This window comes from Sebastes fasciatus, chromosome 20 (genome assembly GCF_043250625.1).
Source record: "Sebastes fasciatus isolate fSebFas1 chromosome 20, fSebFas1.pri, whole genome shotgun sequence".
Taxonomy (NCBI): Eukaryota; Metazoa; Chordata; class Actinopteri; order Perciformes; family Sebastidae; genus Sebastes; species Sebastes fasciatus.
Window position 1 is genome coordinate 17,344,109 of NC_133814.1, and position 13,210 is coordinate 17,357,318.

General features: G+C 45.4%; 2 protein-coding genes across 8 annotated transcripts in view; one reads left to right on the forward strand and one right to left on the reverse strand.

The window, feature by feature from the left end:
* The window catches only part of kat6b (K(lysine) acetyltransferase 6B), a 27,762-nt gene extending 20,166 nt beyond the window's left edge, over nt 1-7,596 (forward strand). For all 7 annotated transcript variants that reach the window (XM_074619454.1, XM_074619453.1, XM_074619459.1 and 4 more), the window contains exons 13-17: nt 788-1,019; nt 1,283-1,442; nt 1,872-2,147; nt 2,982-3,297; nt 3,420-7,596. In XM_074619454.1, the coding sequence (XP_074475555.1) occupies nt 788-1,019; nt 1,283-1,442; nt 1,872-2,147; nt 2,982-3,297; nt 3,420-6,295 (3,860 nt within the window). In that variant the 3' untranslated portion in view covers nt 6,296-7,596. The remainder of the gene's footprint in view (nt 1-787; nt 1,020-1,282; nt 1,443-1,871; nt 2,148-2,981; nt 3,298-3,419) is intronic.
* Nucleotides 4,218-11,305, reverse strand: dusp29 (dual specificity phosphatase 29). The gene is made up of 4 exons (XM_074619464.1): nt 11,085-11,305; nt 10,771-10,990; nt 10,477-10,700; nt 4,218-8,875 (listed from the first exon to the last, which is right to left on the reverse strand). The coding sequence occupies exons 2-4, from the start codon at nt 10,950-10,952 to the stop codon at nt 8,661-8,663; spliced, it is 621 nt and encodes a 206-aa protein (XP_074475565.1). The 5' UTR covers nt 10,953-10,990; nt 11,085-11,305; the 3' UTR covers nt 4,218-8,660.
* Between the last annotated feature and the right edge of the window lie 1,905 nt (nt 11,306-13,210).

Genomic DNA, 13,210 nt, shown 5'->3' on the forward strand with positions numbered 1-13,210 from the left:
TGTATTAGAGGAACACTTTGTCTCAGGTAGCTGTGAGAGCGGAGCATTAGTGGGCGCCTGTGTGAGAAATGTTCCCTTTCAAAGCACTCAGAGCAGCTCTTTTGTTTTGGCTTATTAATGATAATATATTTGTAAAGTGGCACAATGAAATATGACTTTTTTTTCAATTAATTTATTTGAATATTCATCGCTAAGTGTTTGTTATCCAGGGCTCCTCTTCTTAGCTTTAGTAATGAATATTGTCATGATTACTGGAATATTATGTGTTCACTGTTTGGTGATTAGATTTGCTTGTTTGGTTCTCGGTAGTGGGTGCACATTAAAAGGCATTAATTAATTTCATGCTGCTCATAATGGATGACCCTTGACAGGGCCGCTATAAAACTAATTACACACAGATACATATTAGTTTTTGTTTTTTTTCTCTTGTTCGTTATCTCTCCTAAGTGTAGTCTCTTGTGAGCAATGACATCCAGCTGCTTCTCTGTTTCGCTCTGTCGCTTTGTTTCCTCTTTACTCCCCTCTTTAAACCTCCTTTGTTGCCCTTGCCAGCGTGTATCATAGCTTCTGACAGAGGTTGAAGGAGAGGGAAACTGATTGCCTCGCCTCCCTTTATACTATTTGAAGGTGAAATCCCAACCAGGGTTCGGTGTCACATCCTTACATGAATATGTAATCCATAAGGGAGTGGGCGTAGGGATTGAATTGCAATCTGAAATAACCACAGCAGCAGAAGCCTCTAGCTTGACTAAAGCATTTTGTTTTTGTTTGAATCTTGTCTTTTTAGGTTACCTTCTCACCAGGCAAGAAGGACAAGCCGGCTCCCCGGAGAAGCCGCTGTCAGATCTGGGTCGCTTATCCTACCTGGCATATTGGAAAAGTGTCATACTGGAGTACCTTTATAAGCACCCAGATAAACACATCAGTGTTAAAGGAATAAGCAGGGCCACTGGGATGTGTCCGCATGACATCGCCGCTACTCTCCAGCAGCTCGGCATGATTGACAGACAGGATGGCAGGTCAGTTTCCCGAGCCGCAGTCTCCTTCAGCCCGCGCTGTATGCTGTCTGACTTATCCAGGCCAGCGGGTATTTTTAACAGCGTATCCATTAATGCAGCTGAATATTGACAGAAGTAAGTCAGGTTAAGCACCCCCAAGGACACGGAGCACCTGCTGTCCCAAAGAGCTCGTCTTTGTGCTCGCATTTAACCACACGTCACCTCCCGTCTACACCGGCTTCACTCTTTGTGAACTCATTGGTTTTTTCTCACTGTGCACCCAGGATCGTGTTGATCAGACGTGAGCGATTGATCCAGAGGCACACGGAGAGCCTGAGGGCTAACCCGCGTCGGAACGAGGTGGACCCCGACGGCCTGCGCTGGACGCCTTCCACGACTCTCAACGCCGTCCTGTCTGAGGAGGAGAGGGAGGCGGAGATGGATGTAAGCGTCCTCGTTCAATCAGGAGACTGGTTATTTGTTTACACTTGCCTGCAAATGCTGTCATTGCATGTTTGTTTGATTAGCTGGAGAGTTCAAATAGAGGCCATTAATGGAGAAAGCATTATCACTGTCAGCAGGCATCTAATGTTGTGCAAAATTGCCCTGAATCACTTCACTACATAATTGATAGTGCTGAATATTCCATGAAATGCAATCTTTCCACGGTTGCTTAACGGAAATGTTTCCCTCCGTGACGGGCGCACATCCAATCAAGACGCTGCTCTTATTATCAGGAGGAACCTGCGGTGATTCATTTGTCATGATGTTAATTCCAATCTCTTGTTTTCCCATTAGCCTCATTGCTCAGATGTTGGAGCCGTGCGTGCGCCTTTTCCCAGAGATAATGCGTCTTGTCTGTTTAATTACCAGGCTGAGCGGCTGAAGGAGCAGGCCAGTTGCTGGGAGAAGGAGGAGAGGGAGGGCTACATGATGACTCACGGCAGCAGGCAACCTCTCACCAAGGTCCACTGTAAGGTTCCCTACAGGACCTACGAACGCCGCCCCGCGCTGTCCTGGACCAGGCGCATCCAGCAGTTGGCGGAAGCGAGCGATGACGAAGCCGATGACGACGACGACTCCGACGGCTCCGATGGCTCACCACCCATCCTCACAAAAGCCCATGCGATGCTCGCAGCCAAGAGAAAGGTGACTTTTATTGTTTGTTGATGCCTCTTCTGCATCACCACAGCATCAGCTATTTCCCCCCCTGGTGGGATTATCTCATTGATTATCTGGAGTTTTATTCCTGAACAAAGTGGAATTGAATGTATATCATTAGATATTTTCCTTCATTAGAGACCATGTTGTGTACTCTGGTGAGATGGAAAGGTTTGATAAATATTCATGAATTCAGTGGAGGGTTCAGTGGCTTCCTCCTGTCATCTGGAGCCTCCCCGTGTGCCTGCAGCTGTAGATAATAGATTGTGTTTTCACTGCTGGTGTCGAGACTGTGCAGGCTAAACCTTGTACTATTGTCAATGGTCATGGTTAATTTACTGCCCTCCTCTGTGCTTCTCACATCTGCTCCGTCTATATGGCACTGCCCCCTTGTGCTGGAGATAATATTACAGCCGGGCAGCCTGATGTCAGGGAGAGCTTTTCAACAAAAACAGTACGAAAACCAGAAAACAACAACGGTGGCTGTTAGAGTTTATTTAGTGAATTAGTTACAGTGTTGTTTTGACATCCTTCTTGTGAAGGATTTCGGAGAGCTCGTAGGCAGCCGGTGGGAAACAACTGTAGAGTTCAAAATATAGACTGCGGTTTCTGCTTACTCTGCCTGTCTCATTTGTGGGTTTCCACACCAGGCTGCATCGCTCAAACATTTAGTCTCACAGCGTGGTTTCAACATTTTACATTTAGCACAGCAGCCCGAATGAATTTCTGCCATATACTCATGGAGGTCATCCACCTAGTGCCCTTGTTTTCATTCTTCTTTTATTCTGTTTTCACTGATTCCTCTTTTATTTGTTTTTACAGAGAACCATTGTGCTCAAGAAGAGAGGGCGTAAAAGAAAGAGAATAAACAGCAGCGTGACAACAGAAACCATCTCCGAGACGACGGAGGTGCTGAACGAGCCGTTCGACAACTCCGAGGATGAGCGTCCTATGCCCCTGCTGGAGCGCACCTGCAGAGTGGGCGAGATGGAGGATGAAGAGGAGGAGGAGGAGGACGAAGAGGAGGAGGAGGAGGAACAGGAGGACAAGACACCAATTACACCAATGAAACGCCGGAGAGGTCGCCCCAGGCTGGAGAAAAATGCACGGAAAGACAATCTTGAACACTGGAATGAAGGTATTTGCATCTCCGCTGTAGTAAAATTACAAAGTACTATATTATCTCTCATGAACTTGTTTAATAGCAGATTGTTTTATCTTTCTGGCAGAATATTAAAGTGTTTTTTTCCCAACCTCTAGGAGCTGACGTCCTCTCTAAGAGACCCAGCAGACCCCGTCCAGTGAAACGGAAGAAAGGCTGGCCGAAAGGAGTAAAACGTGGCCCTCCCAAATGGAGGCTTAAGAACGAACGAAAGATGGGCTTCAAGCTCAACCTCTACACGCCCCCTGAAACCCCAATGGAGGCGGAGCAGCACCACATTCACACTGAAGAAGCGAAAGAGGAACCCGACCAGGATGTTGTCAGTGCTGATGAGTGCTCGGACAGCAAAGCAGGCCGAGGCTCGGCGAGTCCAGATATAACGCTAGAGAGGCTCCTCTCTGAGCCCCCGAGTCCTGTTGACAACGGCTCCCAGAAGTCCAGCTCCCCTGAAGGATCACCAGTGGCTTCTCCGGTGTGCTCACCTGCCGCCTCGCATGCAGCCTCGCCTGCCGCCTCGCCTGCCGTCTCGCCTGCCGCCATGTCCCCAAGGCCCGAGGACAGAGGCGATTCCCCAGAACCACCTGAAGACGACCAGCAAGAGAGCGAACACGGGCAGGACTCCCCAGCCAAAGATGCAGAACACAGCGCAGCGGGTGTTGAATCGCTGGAGAATGACAACGCGGAGGATGACGAGGAGGACGAGCAGAGAACTCAAATAGAGGATCAGGATGCAGATGATGAGGATGACAGTCACAGCAAGGCGGCAGAACCTGAGAACAGCAAGGCAGAGTTGGAGCAGAGTTCGAAAGAAATACCCGAATGCACCCCACCTTTTTTAGATCCAAAAGAAGACAACGACTCTGAGTTGAGTCAGCAGGTCTCTACAGTACCGTGTAGTGAAGAGGAACCGGCTACCGCTGCGGAAAGCATCCAGGAGGCAGTGACAGAAACGACAGTAGCAACGCCACCACCTGAAGCAGTAGCAGTCGCTTCAGTCGCTGCTGTGGACTCTGATAATCCTGCAGACTCTGAGTCAGAGGAAGAGAGCGCGTCCAGTCCTTGTCCGGATCACCCACCTCCTCAGCCTGCGGAGAGGCCACCGCTCAGTCCCGTGCTGAGGGAGGATCCCCCAATCTGTACAGAGATTGACTCAGAGACAGCACAAGCTGTTCAGTCCCTGACGCAGGAGACCGAGAGGGAGAATGTTTTCCAGGACATTGTGGAGAGCCAGGAGCCCTGCAGGACGCTGCAGACTTACGCCCACGTGGCTCAGAGCCCCCAGCTCACCTCGCTGGATGACTGCCCCCAGTCGGACCACAGCAGTCCCCTTTCCTCCGCGCAATCCCATCCCAGCCAGTCGGTACGCTCCGTCAACAGCCCGGCGGTCTCCATCCTGGAGAGCGGCTACACTCAGATCAGCCCCGACCACAGCGCCATCTCGGTGCCCTCGCTCCACAACATGGAGACGAGCCCCATGATGGACGTGCCGTCGGTGTCGGATCACTCGCAGCAGGTGGTGGACAGCGGCTTCAGCGATCTGGGCAGCATCGAGAGCACCACAGAGAACTACGAGAACCCCAGCAGCTACGACTCCACCATGGGGGGCAGCATCTGCGGGGCAGGCCCCTCCCAGAACAGCTGCTCCTATGGCAGCATCCCCCCCAGCGGCCTGGCCCAGAGCAGCTGCGCCGTGAGCCAGCAAATGGCCGCCGTCAACCCCGGCAGCTGCGGGATGATTCAGCAGAACAGCCTGAGCTCGCCGCCGCACTGCAACGTCAAGTCGCCGCAGGGCTGCGTGGTGGTGGAGAGGCCCCCCAGCAACAGCCAGCACAGCCAGCACAGTCAACACAGCCAGCGCAGTCAACACAGTCAACACAACTCCCACAGCAGGCACGTCCCCCACAATCAGCACAGCCAACACAATCAGCACGGTCCACACAATCAGCTAAGCCAGCACAGTCAACACAATCCCCACAACCAGCATAGTCACCACCACAATCACCACCTGCAGCACAATCAGCTCAGCCAGCACAATCAGCACGCCCAGCACGGCCTTCACAATCAACACAGTCAGCACAGCCAGCAGCAGCCCATGGCGCAGTGTGCCATACCCACCAACTTCACCACCACCATGCAGCTGGCAGACATTCCCGAATCTGGCAACCCAAATTTCGCCCTCTACGAGAGGATCAACCACCAGGCGGAGTACGGCAGCGGGCACTACTCGCAGTCGTCCGGCCTCAGTCTCGCCAAGCTGCAGCAGTTCACCAACACGTTCATAGACCACCCTCACTCGCTGCCTTTCAACCACTCGGCCTCACACCCCATCACATCTTATGCAAACACCCCGTCGCTGTCGTCCCAGCACTCCAGCCTGGTCTCCTTGTCCCAGACCCCGCATCGAGTCCCCAACCCACAGGTGCAGGCCACCATGACCCCGCCCCCGAATCTCAGCTCCCCGCCGCCCATGATGCTACAGCGCAACATGGGCATCCCGCCCTCGCAGCGGATCCAGCCCCAAATGGCCTCCAAGAGTCACATCTCCGCACGCTCCAAGTCCGCCCCGCTGTCGCACCACCAGCAGCAGATGTACGCCCGGCCGCCGCAGACCGTGGCCATGCAGGCGCCGTCCAGGACGCTGGCCGCCATGCCGCGCATGAACATGAGCGTGAACATCATGCCGGCACCGGGCTACAATGTCAACTCCATGAACATGCCCTCCCTCAACGCCATGAACAGCTACAGCATGAGCCAGCCCATGATGAACAGCGGCTACCATGGCAACCATGCCTATATGAACCAGTCACCCCAGTACTCTATGCAGATGGGCATGATGGGAACACAGCCATACCCCCAGCAGCCCATGCAGGCTCCACCACATGGCAACATGGTGTACACTCCAGCTGGTCACCATGGTTACATGAACACAGGCATGTCCAAGCAGTCCCTGAAAGGGCCTTTCATCAGGCGGTAACTCTCCGCCGCAGGACTCCGCTGGTCCTTTTTTCTCGCGTGCATTTTGCTGTTTAAAGATGCACTGATCTGGCCTTTTTGTTTTCTTTTTTTGGTGTCTTTTTTCTTATTGTTTTATTACTTAAAAACCAGCAGCAGCACTTGGAAAGAATGCAAAAATGTTCATCAATGAGTAAAAACTTTGAAGCTAATGTTAAAAAGTATTTTTGTTTCTCCAGATGGGAAGCCTTACATCATTACGATGAAAATCTATTTAATTAGTGTTAGTGTCTCTGATGTGTCTTTAGAGCAGGCGGGTTCAGAGCTCAGCGGTAGAGATTTCATCAGTGGTCTTGCAGTCGTGTAGCAGCCTCAAATGAAGCCATTTAATGTGCCTGCTACAAGTGGAGTTAGTGGCTGTTTGAACCTGTTCAGTGTACCTGTCTAACAGTGCTGACAATTAGTTTGTACTATACTCATGCCTTTGTATATTTAAATTATTGTACTTATTTTGTAAAGTGACAACTAGCATGCTTCAGTCTCTGTTAGTGACAGTGCATTGAGTAGTACTGTACAAGTGTTGTGCTTAATAGCAAGCCATTTTAAAGATATCTGGCCTTTATTAGGTTTCCCTCCGCGGGGAGAAAGATGAAACTATATTTTGTTAATTCTAATAATGTAAAAAAATGTAAACTTAGTCCTGTTTTCTGTTCGGTTTGAGAGGTTTTATTGCTATGTATGTATAATTCTGAAGTCTTTTGTAACAGATCTCCTTGAGGCAGCTTTCTGTTTAATAAAGCAGACTGATTTCTGTCAAAAATAACAAAGCATATCTCAGTGTTTGTACCCTGAAAGTTCTAAAACATTTCAAAATGTCCAGAAGTGTGGCAGAATTTAAAAAGAACTAAATGATTATAACGATGAATAACAATAAAGAAAATATAAATTTAGTCCAAAGTTGATATTTTACATAATGCCTTTAAAGCTACGTTTTCATTCCATCTGTAGATTTGTTTTCTATCTTTATAAAATGTTGGATTTATATTTTACCGAAGTGTAGAAGAATAGAGCCTGTGAATAGACCAAACTAAGCTAATGGATTGCATGTAAAACGCAACTTGTACTTGTGTTTTTGTTTATATTGCTCTTTTGTAGCCTTTGTACCTGTACAGAGTTGCTGGTAAGAACAGGAGGGAAATACCTGGCTATGTGCACAAAAATCGGACAGAATGACATTCTTGTATTTATGACTTTTCTCCTTTTGTCAGTCACTTAAAAATGCTGTACATTTTAGCATAAGAATAAATTATGATTGACCATGTACTTGATTGTTCTCCTTTTAATTTGACATATTTACTAGCCTGAGGCGTGTTACAGAATGAGAATGCAATGATTGAATTTGTGGTAATCCAGGCAGCTGTTTTCTCTGCAGAAAAAGTATTTTAAAATAAAAAGAAGTCAAAAAGGAAACTTGACTTGGACTCGACTGCTCTGAGACTTGATTTACTTCTTGTTTCACCCTCTAAAACCCCAACTTGACAAAGCAAAAACATTCACGTCTCACGTTTTTACCAGGTAAAATCCCAGAAAAGTGAAGAAAAAACAACAACTAATGGGACAACAACAAGCAGGTCTTGCATGTCCATACACATCAAATATTTAAATTGGTCTCACTTAATATGCAAACAATATAGTTAACACAACTTTAAAGGGAAAATGTTCACATGCTGTGTCATTTTCATGGACAGCATTCAGAGACCTGAAATCTTGCATCTTGACTTGTAATTTGCTTATTTAGACTTGTGACGTGACTCGAGACATGATGAGATTTACACTGGTTGACTTGATACTTAACCTGGATTTGTCTCACATCACTTAAAGTTGACTTGGACTTGTCTTCAATGACTTGCAACTAACAGCTTGAGACTTGACTTTTCACAAATTACTTGAGACTCTACTTGGACTTGTGTCAAATTACTTGAGACCTAAATTGGACTTGTCCTGAATGACTTGAGACTTGGACTCGTTTCAAAACTTGTGACTTGACTTTGATTTGTCTTAAATTACTTGAGACTTCGACTTGTCCTGAATGACTGTTAACGTGACTTGGACTTGAATGACAAGAGACTTTTATTTGTCCCCAATGACTTGAAACTTGACTCAGACTTCTCTTGAATGATTTGAGACTTGGCCTGAGATTTGCTCTGATACACTTGAGACCACGACTTGTCCTGAATTACTTTCGCTGGAACTTGGACTTTTATTCGTCCCCAATGACTTGAAACTTGACTTGGACTTGTCTCAAATTACTTGAAACCCCACTTCAACTCGTGTCCAGTGACTTGAGGCTCGAACCTGAGGCTTGACTTGCCCCACGAGTGCTCCAGTCAGCTCTGCTCTGTACCCTCTTCTCTTGGCTCATGGAGCTGCATGTCCAGCTCTCTCAGCTGTTTCAGGAAGCCCCAGTTGGGGATGATCCTCCTGCATCTCGTCACGTGCTCGATGGCGTCGACCACCGTCATCTTCTCACAGATCATCAGGTAGGCGAGGAAGAGTGTGGCGGACCGACTCCTTCCCATCACACAGTGCACCAGCAGTTTATCTGCACATACAAGAATCAAGCAATCAGGGAACAGCTACAATACACAGTTTTTCTTATTTTTAGTCAATTTAAGGGGTCAGTTCACACAAATCATGAAAACATTTTTTTTTTACTTCACTACTAGTGGTGTCTAACCATGCAGAAAGTTATGGTTCAAGGATATCCATGACTGCGATTTCAATCAATATGACAAACATCAATCAAACATAACAATTGTTTGGTTTGTGATAAAAGCACTAAATTTGGCAGATGTATTGATAGATATATTGGGAACAAAATTGGATATTTGGCCATCACAAACTAGCACCCTGATGTCCGTGGCATTTGTCAAAATTGCCACCGGCAGTTGGTCAAACTTTTCTATCCCATTGGACCCACATGCAATAACGGACATAATCTAGATCCTAATAACCCCAAGAACCAAATAAAATATCACATTTTTATGGGCGTTAACAAAGTATTCAGTCATTTTATTATGTTCTAATTTTAACATGTAGTGCCGTGAAGCAATGCCTGTAGATAATCCCTGGAAACCAGTACGTTATTTCCCGAAAAATACACATTGATTTCATGTCTTTGAGCTCCACAAATGAAAATTCTTGTCATGCCATTATACAAGGATGGTGGCTGAAGTTTAAGGGTGAATATCTCAAAACCAGGGCAGCTAGAACTAAAACTTTTTACCATCAACTCAATACATGAAGCTGAATCAAATTTCAATTGTGGTTCTCGAAGCATTGAAAAACTACATCTTGAAAGACTGAACTTTTTCTTTGAGCACCATAAACATAATTCTCTTCATGCACCGATTCGACTGTTATCAGGCCATTAAATAGCACCATAGATGTGGAGTCAATAGAGGCCTACTACGTTGTAAAAGTGAAAGTGAAACTTAAAAGCAAGACGTTCTAATGTAAATGTGAATGAAACATTACGTTTTGAAAACAAACAAAAAGCCTTCTTTAGGTTTAGGCAACAAAAACAGTTAAGTTTAGTGGAAAACATTGTGTTTTGGTTTAAAATAACTATGTTTGAAAAGTGAAAGTGAAACTCGAGGTTACTAACCCTAACCCCAACTACACGCTATTGGTTTTACAAAGCCCTGTGCTTGTGGTGATTGGCTCGGAGCAAAACCATACAAATTGTAATTTTTTCTAGATTTGGGTACAAAAAGGATCAAATGCAGGTATTGTTTGACTGGAGAAGTTTCAATACTACCTGGTACTGTTTTTTTTCCGTTGATACCTTAAAAGGTATCGAGTACTATAGTACTAGTACTATATTACTTATTTTTTAGTTTTTTAGCTTACTTTACCTTTTTTTATTTTACTTATCTTATTTACTAATTTTTACTTAATGTATCTTACTTTTAGGCACTGGTGCTAGAAATAGTGCTTTTTATTTTATACACTTGTATTTTATACACTTGAACTTGTTGTAATTTTGTTGTATTTTTGAGCAATCTCTGGCACAAGAATTTCCTTCGGGATTAATAAAGTTCTATCTTATCTTATCTTATCTTACTGATACCCAACCCTAGACACCACTAAATCATTTCTGTGATGTGGCTGAAATGACCCTTTAACTATGTGATGTCTTACTCTGAGGATTGCTCAGTGTTTCTTCTATAAACCGGGCAGCAGAGTGGAAATACTGGCTGATGTCAAAGGTTGTGACGTCTTCTGCTACCACGCCATAGTACACGACGTCCATATCACTATAGTAACCAGCTCCGGTGTCCACATTGTTCCACGTCCCTTCTGCTGCGTTCAAGATGTGCGTAATCCCCAACCTCTTCAAATTATGCTTGTCCTTTGCAGTCTCCCTGCAATAAATGTCATGTATATTATTTGAATCCTTCATTATTTTAGTAATTTAATACATTTTTTACTCACTCGTCCCCGATGTAGACATGAGGCCAGACCTCGTTGACATGAGTGTAAGCCACACTCCCACGGTTTAAGATTTTCTCCAGCTCATAGCCCCCAGGTGTGACATATTCATCCACTGGACTGGATTCCTCCGCAGCCTTTGTAACATTTATCTTGGTTCCAGTCTTTGACTTGTGAGAAGCCATTTTCTCGCTGTGGCTTCCTTTCACACATGATTTATTAGCTTAAGGGGGGAAAAAAGAAATAGCACACTTGCCTCTACATTCGTGTAAAAAGAAAAATAACAGTTTTTGTTTTTCACATGCATCCCCACTCACCGAGAGATTGAAGTCCTTCGTTTTCCTGCTTGTAAATTTTGTTTTGATCATTCTGGCAGCTTGTTGTGAAGCCGTTCTTAAAGGCAGAACATGGTGGGGTTTAATTCTGGCAGGCTCAAGTGAGGGCACAGATTGTATAACCGCTCTGTGACGGGAATCAAATGCGGAGGATATTTTTAGGGCTGTGATGTGGCGGGCCCCTGACCTTAGCTGCCACGTTTGCTGCCTGTGGGGAAAACTTCCACCCAGCCAGTCGCTGCCATCCACTTCTAAACACACAACTTTAATCTCCGCTGCTGGCAGGAAGCTGTGCTTACCCAAACTTTGCACCCTGCCAACGGATACCCATACTCACTGGAGTGAGCAGGGTACTCTGAGCTTTTTTGCTTCGACTCCTTGAAATTGTCTCTTTTAGCCTTTCTGCATATATCTTCAGAAAAACGTTCACAACACCCGTTCAGGATGTTCTGCATTTTTCTGGAGCCTCTCGGGGGCCACATAAGAGAAACAGAAACGTGTCAGACTGTTAGACAGATGAGCTTTTTCACAGGATGGCACATGTCTTTTGATTCCCCGTTATATGATATGCACGGTCCATTCAGTGATCTAAATGCGAGCCAGCAAAGTGAGAGTGTGATGATGACTGTATTGCAGAATGGCTGGATGAAGCTGCTAACATGTCAGACAGAGTTTTCACACCATCAGACTCCTTTATTTTTCCCTCATATCTTCAAACTCTGCCATCATTCATTCTGACAGTGAAATCATTAAACCTGTGATATCCAATTCCTTTTATTTTGACAGCATCTCCCTCTCCCTCTCTCTCTCTCTCTCTTTCTCTCTCTCTCTCTCCCAGCGTGCTCTGGAGAGCATCTCTTATTAAGATGGCTTCAGCGTTTCATCTCTTTTCAAAGTCTGACCTGAATCTGTATACACACTCAGAACCATGCTGGCATATTTTTATCATCTTGTATCAAGCCTCTTTAGACATCACAGTTTTTAACTGTACGACGCCGGATTGCAGCAGTTAAGACAGTATTTTTGAGGATTGTGAACGTATAAGTGGAGCATTGTTTATTTATAGGCATACACTGGCTTTGGGTTGTGCTACTTGTGTTAATGGCCTCTGTGATATTGATTGTTCTGTGTGTGTAACCCTATGGTTTCAGCTCCTTAATTCATGTATGCCTTACATTTTTTTTTGCTGACTGTTTTAAAATGCATGCAGCTCTAGATTTATTTGATGTATTTTTCCCGACACTGCAGACAGCCAGAGGTTTCAAATCCTTTCTGCACAATATGAAAACCATTTTTTTTCTGTATCAAGTCAGTGGAGACGAGTTCAAGTCAAGACACACGTCATTCAAGATAAGTAAAGTCTGGTCTAAGTAAAGTCTGGTCTATAACAGCAGTAAAGAGGTCTATCACAGCAAGTCACAAGTCCTTTGGTCTTCAAATCAAGACGGAAGTCTTTCAAGTCTCTGAATGCTTAGGGTGACCAGATCCCAACAAACCAAATGTGGGACAAAGAGTATGTTTGTGTGGGACAATGTGGGACACGTTATCAAGGCTGAGAGGCTTTGATATAATGTTTATCTAACTTAAAAACATTTCTATTCTGCTCCTTATCTTGCAACATCTCTATGCTTAGCCGAATGCATCCATAGATCGGCACATCGCCTTTTGATCCGCACGTTTCATGTGAAGACTCACATGAACTGTGTCGCTTCATGTCGTATTAATCCCCATGTGAAACGGAAAAATAACTGGCAAATTTTATAAAAAACTCTGAGAATCGCCTTCCATCGGCTTATAAATTAAAGTAGTTTCACAGTCTTTGTTGTAGCTGCTTTTCCTTTTCTTTGTGGTAGTTTCCATCACATTCCGCCTAAATCTGTATAGCTTGTGACTTTGCGGTGACTGTAAGCATCTTTGTTACTCGTTACTATTGCAAGCGAGCAGGTTTGGCGAATCAGTGATCCTAGCTTGCAAGTTAGATCGTTCACGCGATGGGCAAGTGCAAACAAAGTGCTCTCAAAGCAGTAGTTAAGTCATGCTACTTGTGACTACGAGGGAAGGAAAAACTGGATTTTGCTCTTTAAATCCTTTAAGTTGTGAAGACCTTG

Coding starts and splice junctions, on each gene's coding strand:
- dusp29 (XM_074619464.1), bottom strand. CDS start 10,952: ATGGCTTCTCACAAGTCAAAGACTGGAACCAAGATAAATGTTACAAAG. Junction 10,701..10,770: donor CATGTCTACATCGGGGACGA/GTGAGTAAAAAA, acceptor CATTTATTGCAG/GGAGACTGCAAAGGACAAGC. Junction 8,876..10,476: donor AACACTGAGCAATCCTCAGA/GTAAGACATCAC, acceptor TTGTATGTGCAG/ATAAACTGCTGGTGCACTGT.